This window comes from Notolabrus celidotus, chromosome 20 (genome assembly GCF_009762535.1).
Source record: "Notolabrus celidotus isolate fNotCel1 chromosome 20, fNotCel1.pri, whole genome shotgun sequence".
Classification (NCBI taxonomy): Eukaryota; Metazoa; Chordata; class Actinopteri; order Labriformes; family Labridae; genus Notolabrus; species Notolabrus celidotus.
In genome coordinates, this window is record NC_048291.1 from 24,143,083 (window position 1) to 24,161,488 (window position 18,406).

At 45.3% G+C, this 18,406-nt stretch overlaps 1 protein-coding gene across 6 annotated transcripts in view; it reads left to right on the top strand.

Annotated features, from left to right (window-relative positions):
* The first annotated feature begins 1,924 nt into the window (after positions 1–1,924).
* arhgap23a (Rho GTPase activating protein 23a) overlaps positions 1,925–18,406 on the top strand; it is a 73,164-nt gene continuing 56,682 nt past the window's right edge. For 2 of the 6 annotated variants that reach the window (XM_034711718.1, XM_034711717.1), the window contains exon 1: positions 14,897–15,244. In XM_034711718.1, coding sequence (XP_034567609.1) covers positions 15,191–15,244 — 54 coding nt within the window. In that variant the 5' untranslated portion in view covers positions 14,897–15,190. Of the gene's footprint in view, positions 2,316–14,896; positions 15,245–18,406 lie in introns of those variants that run through there. The other 4 variants (XM_034711720.1, XM_034711721.1, XM_034711719.1 and 1 more) reach the window with 3 other exon arrangements.

The window sequence follows — 18,406 nt, forward strand, 5'->3', positions numbered from 1 at the left end:
TTAAAAGTGAAAAAAAAAGTCAGATTGTATTATGTGTGATTGTAAAAAAAGAGATCCATGAAAGAAGGGAGAGTGACACTGATTTCTCCACAGACACCAACAACAGTAGACCACAATGCACTGCAGGAAAAGGACATGCAGCTGACTCAATTCATCAAGAGACCTTCGAAGGGAAAACATGTTATCCGTCAATGAAGTAATAATAATAATAATAATACATTTTATTTATATAGTGCTTTTCACAGAACTCAAAGACACTTCACAATAAAAGACACAATAAAAGAAACGAATTAGAAACAGTGGAAATAAAAACATTAACAATTAAAAGCAGTTCTGAAGAGGTGTGTTTTGAGGTGGGATTTGAATGTTTGGAGGTCAGTGGAGTTGCGTATGTGATTGGGGAGGGGGTTCCAGAGGGCGGGGGCAGCAATGGAGTAAGCCCTGTCGCCCCAGGTTCGGTGCTTGGTCCTACAGGGTGGGGAGAGGAGGTTTTCATCAGAGGAGCGGAGAGCACGGGAGGGGTTTTGAGGATGAAGCAGGTCAGTGAGATAGGAGGGGGCCAGGTGATGGAGGGCTTTGTAAGTCAGGAGGAGGAGTTTGAAGTGAATGCGTTGGGGGACAGGAAGCCAGTGGAGGTTTTGGAGGACAGGGGTGATGTGATCACAGGAATGGGAGTGAGTGAGTAGATGGGCAGCTGAGTTCTGGATGTACTGGAGTTTATTGAGGACTTTGGATGATGAACCATATAAGATGCTGTTACAGCAAAATGTCACACTAAATCATAAATAATAACTTTATCATGTGATAGCTCCTGAATGTGTGGTTCCTTTAAAAGTTTAAGATATTCATCAGACTGATCATGTCCCAGTGTGGATTGTCTTCTGTAAATTGATGATGCACAATGTGCCTCTTGGCGCATGCTGCCAGTTTGTAATAACATCTCCCCTCTGTGGCACCTGTAACCTCCAGCAACATTTTCAGGATTCCAAACAAGACTGAGTTCAGGGGGAGGAGAGGATGGCGCAGGAGGGGAATCGAGTGTTATGATTCAATAGGTGGCGAGGGAGGGACGGGGAGGGAGGGGGTTGGGGAGGATAGAGACGGAGCAAATACAGAAAAAGAAGGCAATGAAAGAAAAGAGAAAGGGAGGGAGCAATGGGGGGTTTGCCAGTGTGCTTAGCCGTGGCCTTCAACTGTGGAGTTCCTGTTGTTTTGGGGCGGGAGTTTCCCTGAGTGTGGCCTGAGAGGGAAACAGCAGAGGATGTCTTTTTCCTGGCTGACCAAGAATGCCCGGGCCTCGAGGTCTTTCCTCTGCCTGTGTGTTAAATACAAGTTTAAGCCAAAGTTTTCATGCTAATGATGCAATGCTCTGTCCATCTTTTTGACTCTGGATCTCAGCCAGTGCAACACTGATGCGTAAACATTTCAGCAGAGAGGCGAGGGCAGGGGGGGGAAATTCCTCCCAGGGCCACAGGGATGTCTGCTCTTAAACACTCAGTCCACCCTCTCTGCAGATTGGACTACACGTCCCAACATGCTCCCCCCACAACAGGAGGCGGAGGCCATAAATCCTGCCAGCCAATAGCTTTGTGTCTGAGGATCTGTGGTTGGTGTGTTGCACAGCAGCTGTTGTCAATGGCAACAGAGGTTTTCAGGGAAGCATGAGCTGGACAGCTGGTAGAGGGTCCCTCAGCCCGTCGACAGGAGTCACATGACCCCCCTGGCAGCCAATCTCAGCCCTCCGCCCTCCTCTCTCCCTGGCTCCCTCTTTCTCATTCGCTCGCTCCGGATCTGTTTGGCTGCAGCAGGAGGGGGGGAGGGGAGGTGGAAAGAGAGGAGGGAAGTGGAGACAGAAGAGAGGGAGGGTGGGGAGGCGAGGCGAGGCGAGGGGCCAGCTTACATAGGGAACGAGTGGAAGAGCTTGAGAAGGAAAGCGGAGAGCGGGAGTCTCTTCCCCTACGTGTTGGTTATCAAGGAAAGAGGTGTGGATCCCACACACGCCCTGTTCACCCTCCAGCCTCCACCCAGAGCAGCAGGACAGAGGAGGGGACGGAGAGAAGGACAAGAGATGAGTGTTCAGCTGGATGTATCAGACTGTCACACTCAAGGATAGACTGAAGCATGCCTCTGTGGAGAGGCGCAGCAGCAGCAGCAGTCGGCTGCCAGGCTGCCTTGCCCGTGTGAGGACAGCAGGATCGGATTGTTGTTGGAAATACTGAACAAGGAAAACAAGAAGAAAAGGGAGGAAGCCGGAGATCTTGTGCCATGACCGGGAACAGGAGGAGGGAGGAGGCTCGCTGAAAACCATGGACCAGGTGAGGATGGAGAGGAGGAGAGGCAGGGGAGGGGACTGAAGGGGAAGTGAAGGGGACCACTACCTTGCTGACACAAAACACACACAGTAATACTCGCAGTGCATTCACAACTTCCATCATCCATCTTTTTCCATTCCCTCGAGGCGAAAACAAACAGCACAGCATGCTGCTTATCCTGCAGCTGTGTCTTCTGCTCTCTCTTTCCTAAGGGCTAGGTTTTTGCTCTGGGGGAGGGGGCCGGCACTGATGGTGTTGCCAGCAAACAGCCACCGGCAAGTGTGTGGCCTCTGGGGAGATGACACGCCTATAAACTTCACCGGTACCGGTTGTACTGTTGAAACTTGGGAGAGAAAGAAAAAGCATAAAAAGAGGGGTGTGGCTGAGTTATGTGGGTCAAAATCCGTCCTGACTTGTCATGCACACATCGGCATCCTCGCCTTGAGTGTGGATGGAGGCGGAAGGTGGGTTGTCATGCAACAGGGTTCACCTCCAGAGCTGCGTGTGTGCCTGCATTCATTCATAAAGGCTCAGACAACAGCATGGGCTGGTTTGTCACATCGTGTGCCCATGTCAGAGGGTGTCGTCCATACCTCCTTTTATTGACTGCAAGACAAACTGATGCTCAATGGATCTGACTACAAATACTGCAGAAACAGCCGGTGTTTAGAGCTGCTTTTTAAATATTTGGTGTATTTTTCAGCCTGTTTGGCAGAGCTGATGTCTCTGGGTGTTGTTTCAAGGCTGCGGGCGACAAGCTGCCGGTGGCTTCGAGCTCAGACAGCCTCATCATATCTCCCTCTGTTGCCCTCCCAGTCATTGATTACCTCATCCTCCCCCTTCCCTCCTCCTCTGTTGCTTTGCGTCGCCTCCTCTCCTGAGGTGCAAGCCTCAGGTTCGAGATTAAGGAGGAGGAGGAGGAGGTGGGGAGTACATGGGTGACACCAGCCCAACCCTTCTTTGGGTGAATTATGCATGTAGTCCATAAGGGGGACATCTCCTGTGTGTGTGTGTGTGTGTGTGTGTGTCTGCCGGCTCAGGATGGGGTGACGTGATCCCCCAACTATAGCAGGGATGATGTCATCAGGGGTGATGGTCATCCTTTGGGTGTGTGTCTGTGTGTCTTTACCTTATTTACCCTAATGGGAAACCTCCTTAAATGCACACAAAGCGAGCAAAGTGTTGGACACTGAGTGTGACACTGAGGCCATGACCCAATCATGTAAAAGCCACATGTTCAGGTCATGGCCTCTCAGTCACACACACTTTCAGTATCAGTTCTCATTCTGCACAAACTGAAGGAGAAATGGTGTAGCTTACAGCACAATATAGCTCCCAGGAACAAAAACTATTTATAAGACTGCGCAGTGCAGAGAAATGCCGACACGGCGGGGCCTTGGTGCAACGCTGAGGTTGGGTCATTTTGATAGATGGGCCACATTGTGACGCAAAGGACAAATATGATTATAGCTCTTCCTGTTCATGGCGTAAGTGTGTATTATTGTCGTTTCGGGATGTGGCTGCGAGGCTTTATCTCTACTTTTTGTTTCCTGTGGGAGACTTTAAGTCAGCCTTGTGTTTTAACATGACTCTGCATGTACGCTCTGAGCCTGTGAAGCATCTACTGCCTAAACATGCATTACCCTTACTGTGCCAATGTAAACACAGTCATGCAAGTGTTTACTCTACTCATGGAAAGGCTGCAAAGTTTACAGGAAGTCATCATGTAGGATCTGTCTCTGTGTCTTCAGAGGGATAGATACACACATGTTCAGACACACATGCGGTGTGATAAGGAGGGCAGTGTCCCAGCGGGGAACAGGAAGAAGCTGGTTACATAAAGTGTCTGTGAGAGCGAGTCAAGGGCAGCAGTGGGACACCTTATTCTGAGTACAGTGATGGACACTGTGCGCGCTGCATCCTCAGTGGAGGTGTATAAAACACTGACTGACTGACACAAGGGAAGTTCTGGTTGTAAAAACACTCACCCGAGGACAGTTTAAATGCTGTGAATCACTTTGGCTCATTACTGCTTCCCAATCAATAGTTATTAAGGCCGAACTGAGCAATGCTGTGGTGACTGCTGCTCTGCGAGCTCTGGGTATGGAGATGGAGCGTGGAGACCACATCCATCACACACACTCAAGAAGTGCTCTTCTGTGACTTCCTGTGAGCTGAAGAGAGAAGTTAAAACGTTATCTTACAAACAAAGAAGAAGAAAAAAAAGCACGTTTCACAGGCTACACTATATCCCCGTCCTTTATGAACTCCTTCAATGAATCTGAACTGCAGGCCAGCCGAAAGTGTGCCACTACTTCAGAGGGATTCCCTGATTCAGCTGGATGATCCTCAGCGATGTGGACAGGGGTGACGCTGCTCTGTTTATGCCGCTGTCTGAACACGACTCCCTGGAGGCCTCGGTTAGGGTGGCGAGGCGACGTATGTCTAACTTGCACTATGCGAGTGTGTGTTTATGAGTGTGTGTTTTTTATGTGAGTCCCCGTGGCTCTCAGCCAGAGTTATCTGGCAAATTGTTTTGTCTGTTTCCCATAGATGTGACTGAAGTGGAATGCAGTCAAAATTAGCTCAGGGCGCAGCAGGCGAGGAGGGAGATGTTTTATGAGAGTGAAAGTGAGTGAGAGAGAGAGAAGAAAGGCTTCTTATTAAGTTACAAACGAGATGGTGAGAGAGAATGTGAGAGACAGCAAATGCTGGGGAAGGAGGGATAAAGGGAAGGAATGAATGTGTGTGTGTGCATGCCTCATGGTGGAACAGGTGGTCTAATCTGACGCCCCACCCATGGCACCCCCAAAGCCCCCTGCCTACAGCTCTCCAATCTTTTGACTCTTAGGAATTTCATGTTCTATTGTCCTGAGCCGATGAGACTGAGGGGCTCTCAAAGCTTCAACTCTGTGTGCATATTTGCATCTAAATTGAAATTAAACACACGAATATAAGCATGTAGATCGATCCTCTCACCCGTGCAGAGAGCGGCTGCAGCTTCCCTGACCTGTTTGTCAGTTCTGCAAAGGGAATCACAAAAGAAATTAATCACGCTATTGAAGAAAGTTTTGAAGCTGATTCTGCGAGTGCATGACAAAACAGGCTGAAGACATTTGAGGGTTATGGCTGTTGTTGTGGAGGTTTTGTGTATAAATGATGAGCAACTTATGGTTCTTTTAACTCATGCACACCTCTTTTTCTCATTGTTTTCCCTTTTAGCGTGGTTTTGCAGGTTTATACTTCTTGCTTCCACTTCCACTGCTTCAATGCTAGAAACTCCAACACTGCGCTTGACTAAACGCTTAAAGGCTAACAGTTACATTGGTATGCATAACATTCACTAATTAGCACTAGGCAAAAAGGAAAAGGCATGTGGCGTTGTCGGTAGGTTTGCGGGTGTTTTTCATAACCCAATTTAGACAAATTGGATTGTTTTTCTGCGGCACATGAAACTAACGGGATCAAAAATGTTGTTGTTTTTAGGCAACCACAAATCTGTTTTTGCAATTTCACAGCAATCCATCCATCATTTTGCAGGATTTTCGGCTTAAAGTGGAAGACAGATGAAGTAACTGACCATTCCAAAGATTTATTCCTGAGTTTTTTACCACATTTTTCATTTATAAAGAGCATCTTTGCAGTTTGCAGTTCAAGGTTTTTTTGGATTCATGTAAGAAAAATAATCTAGAAGTTACTTGTCAGCTTTTTGTTGTTTCACCAGACAACAAGGATGAAGAAGCGTGTCTTTGCATGTGAAGGATGTTAGCACAGGGCTCATGTTCTTAATTCAGACTCTATTGGATTGTCAGCCAGTGGAGAACCAATCGGTAGATGCCTGCAGGCACACAATGGGCAGATTGTCCCGTGAATGAAACTAGGACACCCATCTCCAGGAAGTAAACAGCTCCTGCTCGGCTCAGGACAACTTCTGCGGACCTTAGCCCCGATGTACCTCAGTGAAAGAATGAATGCAGATGGCAGGGTGGGGTCGGGGGGCAGTGTGAGAGGAGGAGGAGGCGGGGGGCGGTGTCCCACAGAGGTCAAAGGGCAGCCCGTGTGTGTTAAAGCCCTTCCTGTCAGTAACACTTTGCATCATGACACAGGATGAGAGGGGCTGAGCAGGGGTTAATGGAACAAAACAGAGGGATGGGGTTTATCAGAAGCATGAGGCGGACATCCAATTAGGAGGCTGAGTTTGTCCAATTTAACCTAATGGGCCTGTTTTCAGCCTGTTTTCGACTTCAGCCCCTCTTGGTACAACTTTTCCATCCTCCTGCTCCATCTCTCATCCCTGAGTCTCTCCATCAGCATCCTGGTCTTTTTTTTTTTTATAGTGAGGATGTCAGCCTGGTATGAGCGGCTGTGTGTCTGATCCCTCCTGTTTCATCACTGTGATCATTAAACAGGCCTCAGATCTGCCCTGCTGTACGTGGGCACCACAGCTGCATGTCAGTAATGAACTGTAGCATAATGAGCCGCTGACCTCTTGGCCTATTTTTTATAAAACTAATGAAGACAGAAGAATCCAGGGAGAAGTTTTTGTCCATGTTTGGGTTTGATTCTTTAAAAGATCTTGTTTTCTAGTTACTCCTATCTTCCTGTCTCTTCTCGTCTCACTGCTTGGCACTGCTTTGCATCAGACTACACATAAACTCAACCTTTTAGTGATTTTAAAAGAACACAGTGTTCGGCTCTCTCAGCTATGTCTCTTTTTTTTTTCCATATTTGGAGCTCAGGTTGCATCAGTATCATTTCCACAAATCCCTCTAAATCCAGCTGATGGGGATAAAATGAATTAAACTCAGCACAGAGATGCGTCTGAGGTTTACTTCATTTGTCATTGTAAACCCGGTGAGCACTGTGCTGAGCCCCCTTGTGGCCCCTGGGTGTAACTGTGGCTCCAGTTTTTCTGTCTTTCAGAGGGGATTGAGGATTATCTGTTTAGGGAAATCTCAGAGCTGGAACAGATGGTGGTCTTTTCACAGAACTACGATGGGAATAAGAGGATGTTTGTTTACTTTAATGATGATGACAATGCACATCTACAGTATGTTTGTTTTACTGACCTCTCACGGTCACATATCTAAATTAATATGTGCCTATTCATCAAATTAAAGCCTCCCCTTACAGATATGCTCTCAAACACCTTCTTTTATTTTAAATGTGTTTGAAATATGATTAAATTTACATCCTGATCAGCATTCTTTATGTTGACATTCCCCTTTAAATTCAGCACAACTCTCTCTTTCTTATTCTCTTCACTCCAGTGTACATTTTACAACAAAAATCAACTCATTTTTATTTATATAGCACATTTTATACATTTAAGCATGCAGCATGAAGCCTGATAGACAGAAAATAACAGCAAAAATAAAATCATGACGATTAAATCAATGAAATAAAATCAGGAAGTTTAAGAAAAATATAATAAAATAGTTACAATAAATTAAATAAAATAAAATCATTTAAATATCATATCAAATAAAGTATAATATAATAAAATATAATAAATAAAATGAATACAAATGATGCTAAAACAATGGTCATAGTGGTCATAGTTGTAATACAAGTATATATTAATAGAAGTGAGCATCTCCAGTCCTTTATTCACTTTATTCGTATCCTTTTCTTTGATTTAGACTCAAAAGCTAAGCCAGACACCAGACAAATAGACACCAACATAATTAGGACACCATCAGTGGTTGGCTTGATGGAAGGACATTTGTGAAGGTGAAGTGTCCCCTCTGTGGCCTCCCGTCCTCCAAAAGGAGAACACCCTGCATTAAGGCCGTGTCTAGACAAACTTATCTCTGAGTTTTAAGGCCAGAGAAACGCTCGGATTAGGATATGATCCCTTCGTACATACAGGATTATTCCGTTTACTGTATATACCATCAGAGGTGCGGCTTACCAAAAAACATCTTATCCTTTCTCAAAATCACCAGAAGAGGATTATTTTCCCACAACAGGATCCATAAAGTCCCTGTAAAAGAAACCAGAATGTCCAAACCTCTTTGGAAATATAGAAAGTCTAAGAAAGCACGAGTAACATCCGTGACACTCAGACTGAGAAACAGTCCTCGTCTTAATAATAATGTTTTTTTTCAGAGGGCAGGGGATTAAGTTAGTAGAGCAAGTCTCAGTTTGCTGTTTGGCCTGATGAAAGCCAACTTTCATTAAAGCTGAAAGTCATTAAAACTTCAAGTAAGAGCAGAAACTTTTAAATGGAATTAAAGAGAAATAACAGCCCGAAACATCATCCATGTTTCAGACGAGTGATGTAATGATGTTTTAGGGTTTTTCCAGGGGTAAAAAAGGAAAGGAAAATATTCCAGTTCCCGGAGTTAATTCAGGAAACATGCCACCTGCTTTAAAAATATCCCTCTCCAATTTTATGCAGAGATGTTTTCAGAAGTTCCTGACTCATGAGTGACCAGCAGATAAATCTGTTGTAAACAGAATTGCTCATACCAGACAGACTAGTTCCCGAATGTTACTTGAGGACATATCCCATCCTTAGAGTTCATTCACATGGTGCCGCAGGAAGTGATGTAAGACACAGGAAGTGAAGCTGTGAAAGGTAAAGAGGTTGCAAACACATGAAGTGACGGGCAGCAGGAAGGAAACTGGCTGAGCTGCTACTGGAACTACAAACCTCTGTTTATTTTACCTCTCTGTCTTTCAGGAGAGTTTAAGGGAAGACAAAAGGTGGAGTGGGCGCTGCAGGGATGTGCTTTGAAGAAGCTGTGACAAGCATTTATAGTAACAGATAACGTTTATAGAAACAGAGGAATACCCCGGATGTGATTCACTCGTGTTTGTTGTCTGTGACTGCAGACTTTGAGGTTGAATCAGTGGTCATTTGTTGGAAGTGTGACACCTGAATACCCAGCAGTGCCCCTGTTAGTTTGGCGGTATTTCCTCTTCTTTGTTCCTTTATCTCAAACACTCCCACATGGTCGCTCATATCAGTTAAGGCCACAAAGAAAACTCCATGATGTGGAGGCTGAGTGCTTCATGTTTGGGATGAGATAGTCTGCTCATGTGGAAAGATAGGACTCAAACTGCCCTGAAACAGTCCTGACAATACACACACACACATTAACCCAGTCAGATTTAACAAGGAGCACTTTTGATGAGGCTGGAAGTCTTTGGATTGCGTGTTTGTGTGCGTTCCTGGCCTCAATGAGTAATTCTCTCCCCTGTCTTACCCGGATAAACGTCTTCACCAGCAGTAACAAATCCAACTTGAACCAGCCGGCCGGCTGTGCCCACAGGCGCAGGGTTGTATTCTGTCTGAGTTTCCGCGGGCCTGCAGGAGAATGAGCGAGGCAGCTGCGAGAGCGAAGAGGGATTACAGTGTGTTGGAAGAAGCGAAGGGAGCAAAGGGTCAGCAGGTCAGCAGAGCAACAGAGTTGACTGGCAAGAAGAAGAAGAAGAAGAAGAAGAAGTGTAGAGATGAGATTTAGACTGGCAGGCCAATATCGACTTTTAGACAAACTTTATTAATCCCTGAAGGGAAACACAAGCTCTTCACTCTGTTACTGAACATGCTACACACACATAGGCCGAAATGCACACACACATGCACACACAATAGAACCATATGAGCATACACTACTGGAGAAATGTCAGACGGAGGAGGGATAAGAGCCCTGAGCAGCTGGAGGTTTGATGCCGTGCTCAAGGGCACCTCCACAGCACCAGGAGGTGAACTGGCACCTCTCCAGCTACCCATCCTCCATACTGACTCATGGAAATTTCATGGAATTCAGTGGGGGTGAAATTGATATCATCAGACTCATTAATCTGGAATATTTATGGAAAAAAAAATCCTCAAAACACAGTTACAGTCAGAGCACAGTCACACGGCCCCTCTGCCTGGCTGTCAGCTGTTTCCTCCTCTCGTGCCAGTTGTCCAGCCAGACAAAGGGGACTCCTCCTGTAGCGCAGGGAGTGGGAATTTATGACCCCATGCAGGCCCGTTGTTGACCCCCCCTTTCCCCTCAATCTTCCCGCAAACTCTCTTCAAAGGAGTGCCACAGGAGCCTCTGTGTCAACAGGCAGCTAGAGACAACCAGAGTGGGAGCCTGACATGTCTACATCTCATTCACAGGAACCAAAATATCCAAAGCCCTCCATCGCTCGACATGGGGAGTGACGCTGACGGCTCAGGCTCGCTCTTACGGTCACGTGTGTGTTCAAACATGCTAGCAATAAGCAGCTGGACATTATTCTTAAGCTTGTGTGTGTGTGAGCAGATATTCCTACAAGCCCAGGAGGACACACTTCACTGTATCAGACACAGGAGAGATAATAAGACTCAGGGGATAGACACAAGGTTACTCTCTCTAATAAATCATCTTTAAGACATCCGTGGAGAGTGTAGCAGGACCTGAACATTGTGTCTTTTTGGCTCCTTTCTGGAGGAAAAGCATGAACAGCAACTGTAACAAATAGAGGGATAGTGTGGCCTGCTTGGCAGAGAGCGGAGTGTTACGTTCTCAATGGAGGCTTAAAGTGAATGATGTTGAAAAGATCTGGCATCTACCCCTGTCAGACTGAAAGTATGTGTGTGCAGGAGGGGGTGACGGACTTTTACTGAAAGAAAAGACGCAATAACTGGAGGGAAGCCGGGTGAAACAGAGGAGATATGAAAGAATAAGGGAGGAAGAAGCCTGGAGGGAGGGGGGAAAAGTTGGAATAAATGGGGTAACAACAATTAATCATAGCATACCAGTGAGTGCACACGCTCTGTGAAGAGGCCTGGAGGGGACTGGAGGGGGACCCCCACCAACCCACCCACCCACCCCAGCTCTCTTATGCGTCCCTCCTTTGACTCCACAGCCTCAGCAGCAGAGTGAAAACCAGTCCAGCTGGGCCAGGGGAGGGAGGGGAGCCGGTGGTTTGGTGGAGAGGGGCGCGGTCAAGCGAGTAAATAGGTTGATGGTTGTTTATAGGTTTTTGTCCCACAAGGCGCCAGGCTGTGTGTGTGTGTGTGTGTGTGTGTGTGTGTGTGTGTGTGTGTGTGTGTGTGTGTGTGACTGTATGTGTGTGTGATTACATAATGATCAAGGGGCTTTCTTGCAGTCTCTGGGTGCTCCCCGCTCGTCCCCATCCGTCCCTCGAGGGAACGAGATCGGGGGCGCGTCACCTCACATCACCCTCAGATCAGGGCTTACTCAGCCAATCACAGGGACGCCCCCGACGCCTCAGGCTGTGTGTCAGACCCTGACTAAGCCTGACCCAAAGACACAGCAGGAGGAGGACTACATATACCAAGATACAGTATTTAAGACATGACTTGGCTGCATACGGAGCTCCCTTAAATCTCTCTGTTGCGTTTATAAATCAGCATCTTAAAATGTGCTTACCCACCTGCTGAGATTTGACACATGACACACACACGCCCTCCTCCTCCTCCTCTGCACCGACCAGCAGCACATCAATAATAGAAGGCCCACTTTGCTCGCCTGACAGGAAAATTGATGCGTAGCGTGAGCCTATATCTGCATGCAATCTGGGGAAAGATGTGGACAGCCCCAACACAGGAGGGGTTCACTAACATCGGACCTCTTCCCACAGAAGATGTCAGCGCACAGACTGATTTATATCCTCTCGTGTGCTGGAATAAAAAACACATGAGCTGCAGAAACAAGACGCAGAGATGAATCTTGATTGAATAAACCTAGCCGTGACATCACTCGACCCCTTAGAAAGAAACGCAGCCCTCTCCTCAAAGACCATCTGTCCTGCTGTACCCACCTTAAGACCAGGATCTGGCTGCTGAGCCTCCCTTTTTCACGGTGGATTCCCAGCTATCCCTGTACTCACAGAAAACTCCTGTATGAGTAACCTGGAGAGGAATTTGGGCCACATATGGTCATTACACGCCTGGAGTGGGAGATGAGTGAAGGTCAAGACGAGGATTTTTTGAGCGTGAGCTGTTGGCTGGGATTCTGTGCGTCTCAGTCTCACAGGCAGAGAATGGAGAAATCGAGCGGACAGAGGAGACGTGAAGAGATGTAGCCTGAGTTGGCAGCTGCAGCTTTTGGCGTGGGAAGGCACCCGTAAGCTGCTTTCCCCCCCATGACTCTAGTTTCTGGCTTTTGAAGTGGCTCTCTGATACATGCACCCCTCAGAGTAATAGTAGCCACATGGGCTCAGAGCTTGGAGTCACCACTATGCCACAGTTATATCTCCCACTCCTTTCCTTTAGTTATCACTTTTTCCCCTGCATCAGCGTACATTTATTCCTCCTTTGCATATCACCACAGCTACCAGGGAGCGCTTATGTTGGGAAAAACTGTGACTTCTCGGCAGTAGTCTGAACTTCCTATTCTATTGATGAGTAAGCTTCCTCCATGCTGTATTGATTCACATGGACAGTGTGGCTGTGTGGCTAAAAATACAAATCAGAAACACTTTTCCCAGAATATGTCATTCATTGTCTGCATGTGGAAAGATTTCTGACATCTCTCATTGTGTTTGAGTCTTTTTTTAGCCCCTTTCTCTTACCTAATTTTTAAACCCATGAGTTACACCATCTCTTTGACCCAGACATCCTTCTCCTGAGCAACATTTTCCAGCTCCTTCTGGGAACCTGAGTTGAAGGGGACATATAATCCCTCCAGGGAGCTCTTGTTCTACCCGAGGCCTCCTCCAAGGAGCACCAAGGCAACTACAAAGGGAGGCATCAAGGAGGCATCCTTATCAAATGCCTGAAACACCTTAACTGTCTCCATTCGAGGTGAAGGAGCAACAAGACTAGTTCAAGCTCCCTATGATGCCGGCAGATTAGACACCCCAGTGGCCAATCCTGAACCATGATCCACTATTTGCCAAGTCAGAGGCAGCTCTTATATTGAAATCAAGTATTCGGCATATCAATTTCATGACACTCTTGAACAAGACCTTGAGGTACTCCCTCACTTGGGGCAAAGACTCGCTCCTGACCCACAGAGAGCAATCCAGCACTTTACAGCAGAGAGGCCTTGGACTTAGGGGTGCTAACTCTCATCTCAGCATGGCACAGGGCTGCTAAACTGTCCCAATGCCTGTTGGAGGTCCCATCCTGAGGAGCCCAACAGAACCACATCATCTGTGGAAAGAAGAGATGGAACTCTGAGGTCAAGACTGGAGACCCTCCTCCCCCGGCTGCACCTTCATGTTCTGTCCATGAGGATCTCAAACAGAACCTGTGACAAACCCTGGCAGAGGTTGTCTGAAACAAGATTTAATCTCATAAACATTTCATTTCTTAAACATGATTTATTTACCCTACATGATTTGATCTTAAATAACCCATTAAGCTACACTAGTAGTAGTATAGTGAGCACGTGTGCTTCCATTATTGTCTTGTTGGCACCAGTCATCCTTCTTATCCTGCACAAAGATGTTTTGGCACAGCCAGAGGGAGCCCGCACGCTGTGGGTCTGCAGGGCGGTGAGCACTGATTTACACAACGCACAACCTCCATTCCTACATCATCAAGTTAACTGAAACGCTCTTATTATACTTCCGGTCCACCACAATAAAATACAAAAATTACTCTACAGGAAAATTTAAAAAAAATGTGCAGAAAGTTTCCAAGTGCTTCAACTCAAGAATGTTAAATTATTATTATTATTTAAACATTATCTTTATTGACATTTCCATATACATTGTGCATTACACAGACATAAATATGAAGTTATCATTTTGTACAATACAAAAGTCATTTTTTGTTATTTTCTCCCAAACAAGCAAAACACCCCATCCCACCCACATTCATCTCTCTCTCAAAGTCTATTAAGTACACAAGACAGAACCTCTATTACATGTAAAGGTACCTTGAATAATACCTCCTATATACCTCCTATATCTCCACTGTTAATATAATAATTGAATAGTTTCCAGATTCCCTCATGAACTGTTGATTTATTTTTATTTATTTTTATTATTTAAAAGGACCATGCATATTAATTAACATTTCTGTAAATATGCCAGAGTTAGCCAAAAGGCTAGTTTACATCCGTAGTCCCTTGCCAGATGTTAAAAAGGCTCCCTAAAAAGATCAAGATTAAACAGAGATAAAATAGAGTAAAATAAAATCAAAGTAAGAAGGTAGAGGAGAAACCAAAACACAAACAAACAAACAAAAAGAGAAGAAAAGAAAAAATGACTAAAAGCTACATAAGGACATAATATGACAGTCTTTGAGAAAGTGTCCATGGACATAAAATACATGGAGCAAGACAATCAGGAAGCAGCAATGAGGAGATGTTAAAGAAGACACATGCAGACTCAAGGTATACGTTATTCTCTCCATTGACATACATTGTGCCATATTATTTCTAATCCAAGCACTGATTGTTGGTGCTTCAGTTTTCTTCCAGTTAAAGGCCAATGTTCGTTTTGCTTGCAGTATAGCAAAATAAATTCTTAATTTATTAAATGAAAGTGCAGTTGATAAAATGTGAACGTTTTCTAAATATGACTCATTTGGACTTTACTTTGAAGGCCAACCCTCCGGACTTCCGCACCCCCCCTTGCCTCGTGCATGCGTGCTGGTGTGTGTGTGTGTGTGTGTTTTGACGCTGCTGCAGTCAGTCAGCAGGCAGGGGCCGAGCACACAGAGGGATTTAGTTATGCACAACTGATGCGGTCTGGCGGAAGAAGTAGAAGAAGAAGAAGAAGAAGAAGAAGAAGAGGAGGAGGGGGTGGGAGCTGAAACAACGGGATTCTTTTTTGGGGGGTTTGTTTGTTTGTTTGGAGGAAAGAAGGAAGCCGAAGAAGTCTTCAACATATAGAAGTTTACGCACGTCGTTCCTCGAAGCTCCAGCGTCTTGCAGCAACAACCCAGCCTCTCCTCGTGGAACAGTTTCTGCTGCCCAATGAATGGAGTTGCTTTCTGCCTTGTTGGAATACCACCCTACTCTGAGAACCACGTAAGTCCTATACTCATCGAGTTCCTCCTTTAAAAACACACATTGGTAACCTGGCTGGACGCGTATTTGTGCTGGAACCGTCTGCGTTGTTTGGGACTGGTCAGAGAGCGTGATTTCCTAAGAGGATTAACACTAGTTTACATAGCCACTGTGTACACACACTCACCGACATACTGTACAGAACACAACTGTGTGTGTGTGTGTGTGTGTGTGTGTGTGTGTGTGTGTGTGAATGCTACAGGCTTTGTCTTTATATTGGGCCAATAAACCCACACATTAGTCAGATGAAACGCCCGGGCTGCTGCAGCCTTTTGTCCGCCTCTCCGTGCAGCAGCTCGGCTGACTGTCCACACGGGACGTCCCAAGCAGGGATGCAGTTTGGAGAGAGACACCCACGCGTGATCTGTGATTATATTCACAATCAGTAAGACAGAAGTTAGAAAAAACTGCATTTTCATGTCTGACATACTAGCAGCTCTCCACTCTGTGAGTTTAAACTAAGACACTGATGCCTGCAGAAAGTGGTGGCAGACCACAGCTGCACATTAGGTGATGTAACAGGGAATGAGGAGATGGGTGAAGTATGATCATCACAAGACTTCAGATCTGTCACCAGGAAGGAGTTTGAATCACCTTCTGTGTGATTATAAGATCATATCCTGCAAGAAAAAGTTTCCCTTTGAGTCTTTAAAGTGAACATCAACATGTGGGTGGGTATTTTGTGTTTTATATCCTTTTAAATACTTTTTATTTGATCAAATCTTTTTATTTTATTATTTTTAAAGGGATGATAAATAATGACAGTGTACGTTGTAATCACATTTGCAGAAGCAAGTAAGTAGACTACAATGGCTAAGCAGCTGCACACAAATTTAAGTTTGGGCATTCATACATTAATGTACACACATAGAATAAAATAAATACAAGCATAAATAAAAGAAAATAACAAAATTGAAATAAATAAAACCCCACCCTAGAACAAACTGAGACCACCAGATGCACCAGACCACAACACAGATCCTAAGAGAGGCTAGATCTGTTCTTAAAGTTTTTCTGCAAAAGAAAAAAAGAAGCCCACATTTGAACATTACACTCTTTAACCGTGATCATCTGATCAGTGGAAAGCTCCAAGTAAACTATATCTAGGGAAGTGAGGATCCAGCTCTTGAGCGTCCCTTTTAAATACTTTTCTTTTGGACCAAAATTTTTTATTTATTTGTTTTTAAGAAAAATGACAAATAATGACAGTGTACATTGTAATCACATTTGCAGTAGCAAGTAAGTACAATGGCTAAACAGCCACACACACATTTAAGTTTGGGTATTCAAACATAAATGTACACACATAAAAAAAAATAGATACAAACATAAATAAAACAAAATAACACAACTGAAATAAATAAAACCCCATCCTAGAACAAACTGAGACCACCAGCTGCATCAGACCACAACACAGATCCTAAGAGAAGCTAGATCTATTCTCATAGTTTCTCTGCAAAAGAAGCCCACATTTGAACATTACACTCTTTAACCGTGATCATCCAAGCAGTGGAAAGCTCTGAGTAAACTGTACCTAGGGAGGCGAGGATCCAGCTCATGAGCGTCCCTTTTAAATACTTTTTTATAAACATGAGGTCATGCTGGTCTGACGACAGGAATGTGTGTCTTTAAGTCGTGATGTGTCATAGTGAAGTCATGAGATCAGATATGTCACTCTGGGCGGTGGTCTGCTTGTTGAAGACATATGGTTTGGGATCCTGTGTGTGTGTGTGTGTGTGTGTCTGCTTTGATTTAACCTCAGTGGGTCTTTGGCTCCATGTGTGATGTGGCTCTGTCAGAGAATTTCCCCCTTTGCCTTTTGCAGCTGGAAGCTAGTGCAGTATTTGTTCTCTCTCGTCTTGGTGTAATTAGGAATCTCTGACTCTACCTTCCTCCGCTGCACTTTTCTACAGAGCATCTTTTTATTTTCCGTGCTGGGTTCGTTTGTCCCCTCCAGCAAAGAATAATGTTTCCTCCTCTGCGGTGACGCTCTAATTGAACCTCCCTGCCTCTGCGGATGCTCCGTCAAACACTTTTATCTTTTCAATTTGCTGCTTGTTACTGTAATTGTGCTGTTGTTGTAAAAGATTTCTGTCGTAAACGTGCCCACAGAGCTCTCATCTTAATGAACAAGAACTCATTAAAGTGCTGTCATACTGTGTGATATCCTCCTGTGTGTCCCTCCTTTTGTTGTTCTCTCCATGCTGACCTGTTCCATACCTGACCTTTGACCCTGCATGTCTTGGCCAACACCCAGCTCTTATTTTGCTGGGGCCTTTCTCTGCCTGTTTATCTCACTTATCTTCAGCTGGAGAGGAATTTGTCTTCATAATGGATGTTTTTCTTCTGAGAGTAAATAAATCACCCCCCTGATGTGAAACTGAATACATCGAAGAACACAAATGAACATCCTGTGCGTGCTCCTCTCTCTTCTCTTCTCTTCTCTTCTCTTCTCTTCTCTTCTCTTCTCTTCTCTTCTCTTCTCTTCTCTTCTCTTCTCTTCTCTTCTATCCTCTTCTCTTCGTTTGAACCTTTCAGATGAAAAGGCAACAAAGTGGCGCTCCAACCTGATCAAATGTGTCACAAAGTAAACCCTGCCTGATCTCTGAGAGAGCGGCATGAAAAGAGGAGTCATGATGTGGTCTGCTGGGACTCGTTTAATGTTGTTAGCAGGCCTCCTGTAATGTAGCGGTGCAGGGGGATCAATAGAGGCAGTGGACTACAGGGCGGGGCAGAGGGCAGGGTGAGCGGCGGCCCTGATGTTAATGCTGCATTGAGCCACGTGACGCTGAGTTTATTGATGACGGGAAACAGGAGAGCGCTTTTATGAAAATCTTGAGCCGAGCTGGTCGATGTTAAAGCCCCTCGTTTGTCCCCGCTGCACGTGTACCGGTCTGTGTTTGATCTCTGATACTCCGCAGCACCATCCTGCAGTCCCAGGAGTGTTTGGGCCAGACATAACTTCCACACTATTGATGACATAGTGTTTCAGATTTTGCTGATCCTTCACCTGAGAACCATATTTACACTGAGGTTTAAGCCCTGGAAGCCTGCTAATAGCTTCCTCACCATTATTTATATTCTGCTGATCCACAAATTATCTTTTGGTCCTCTCTCTGATCA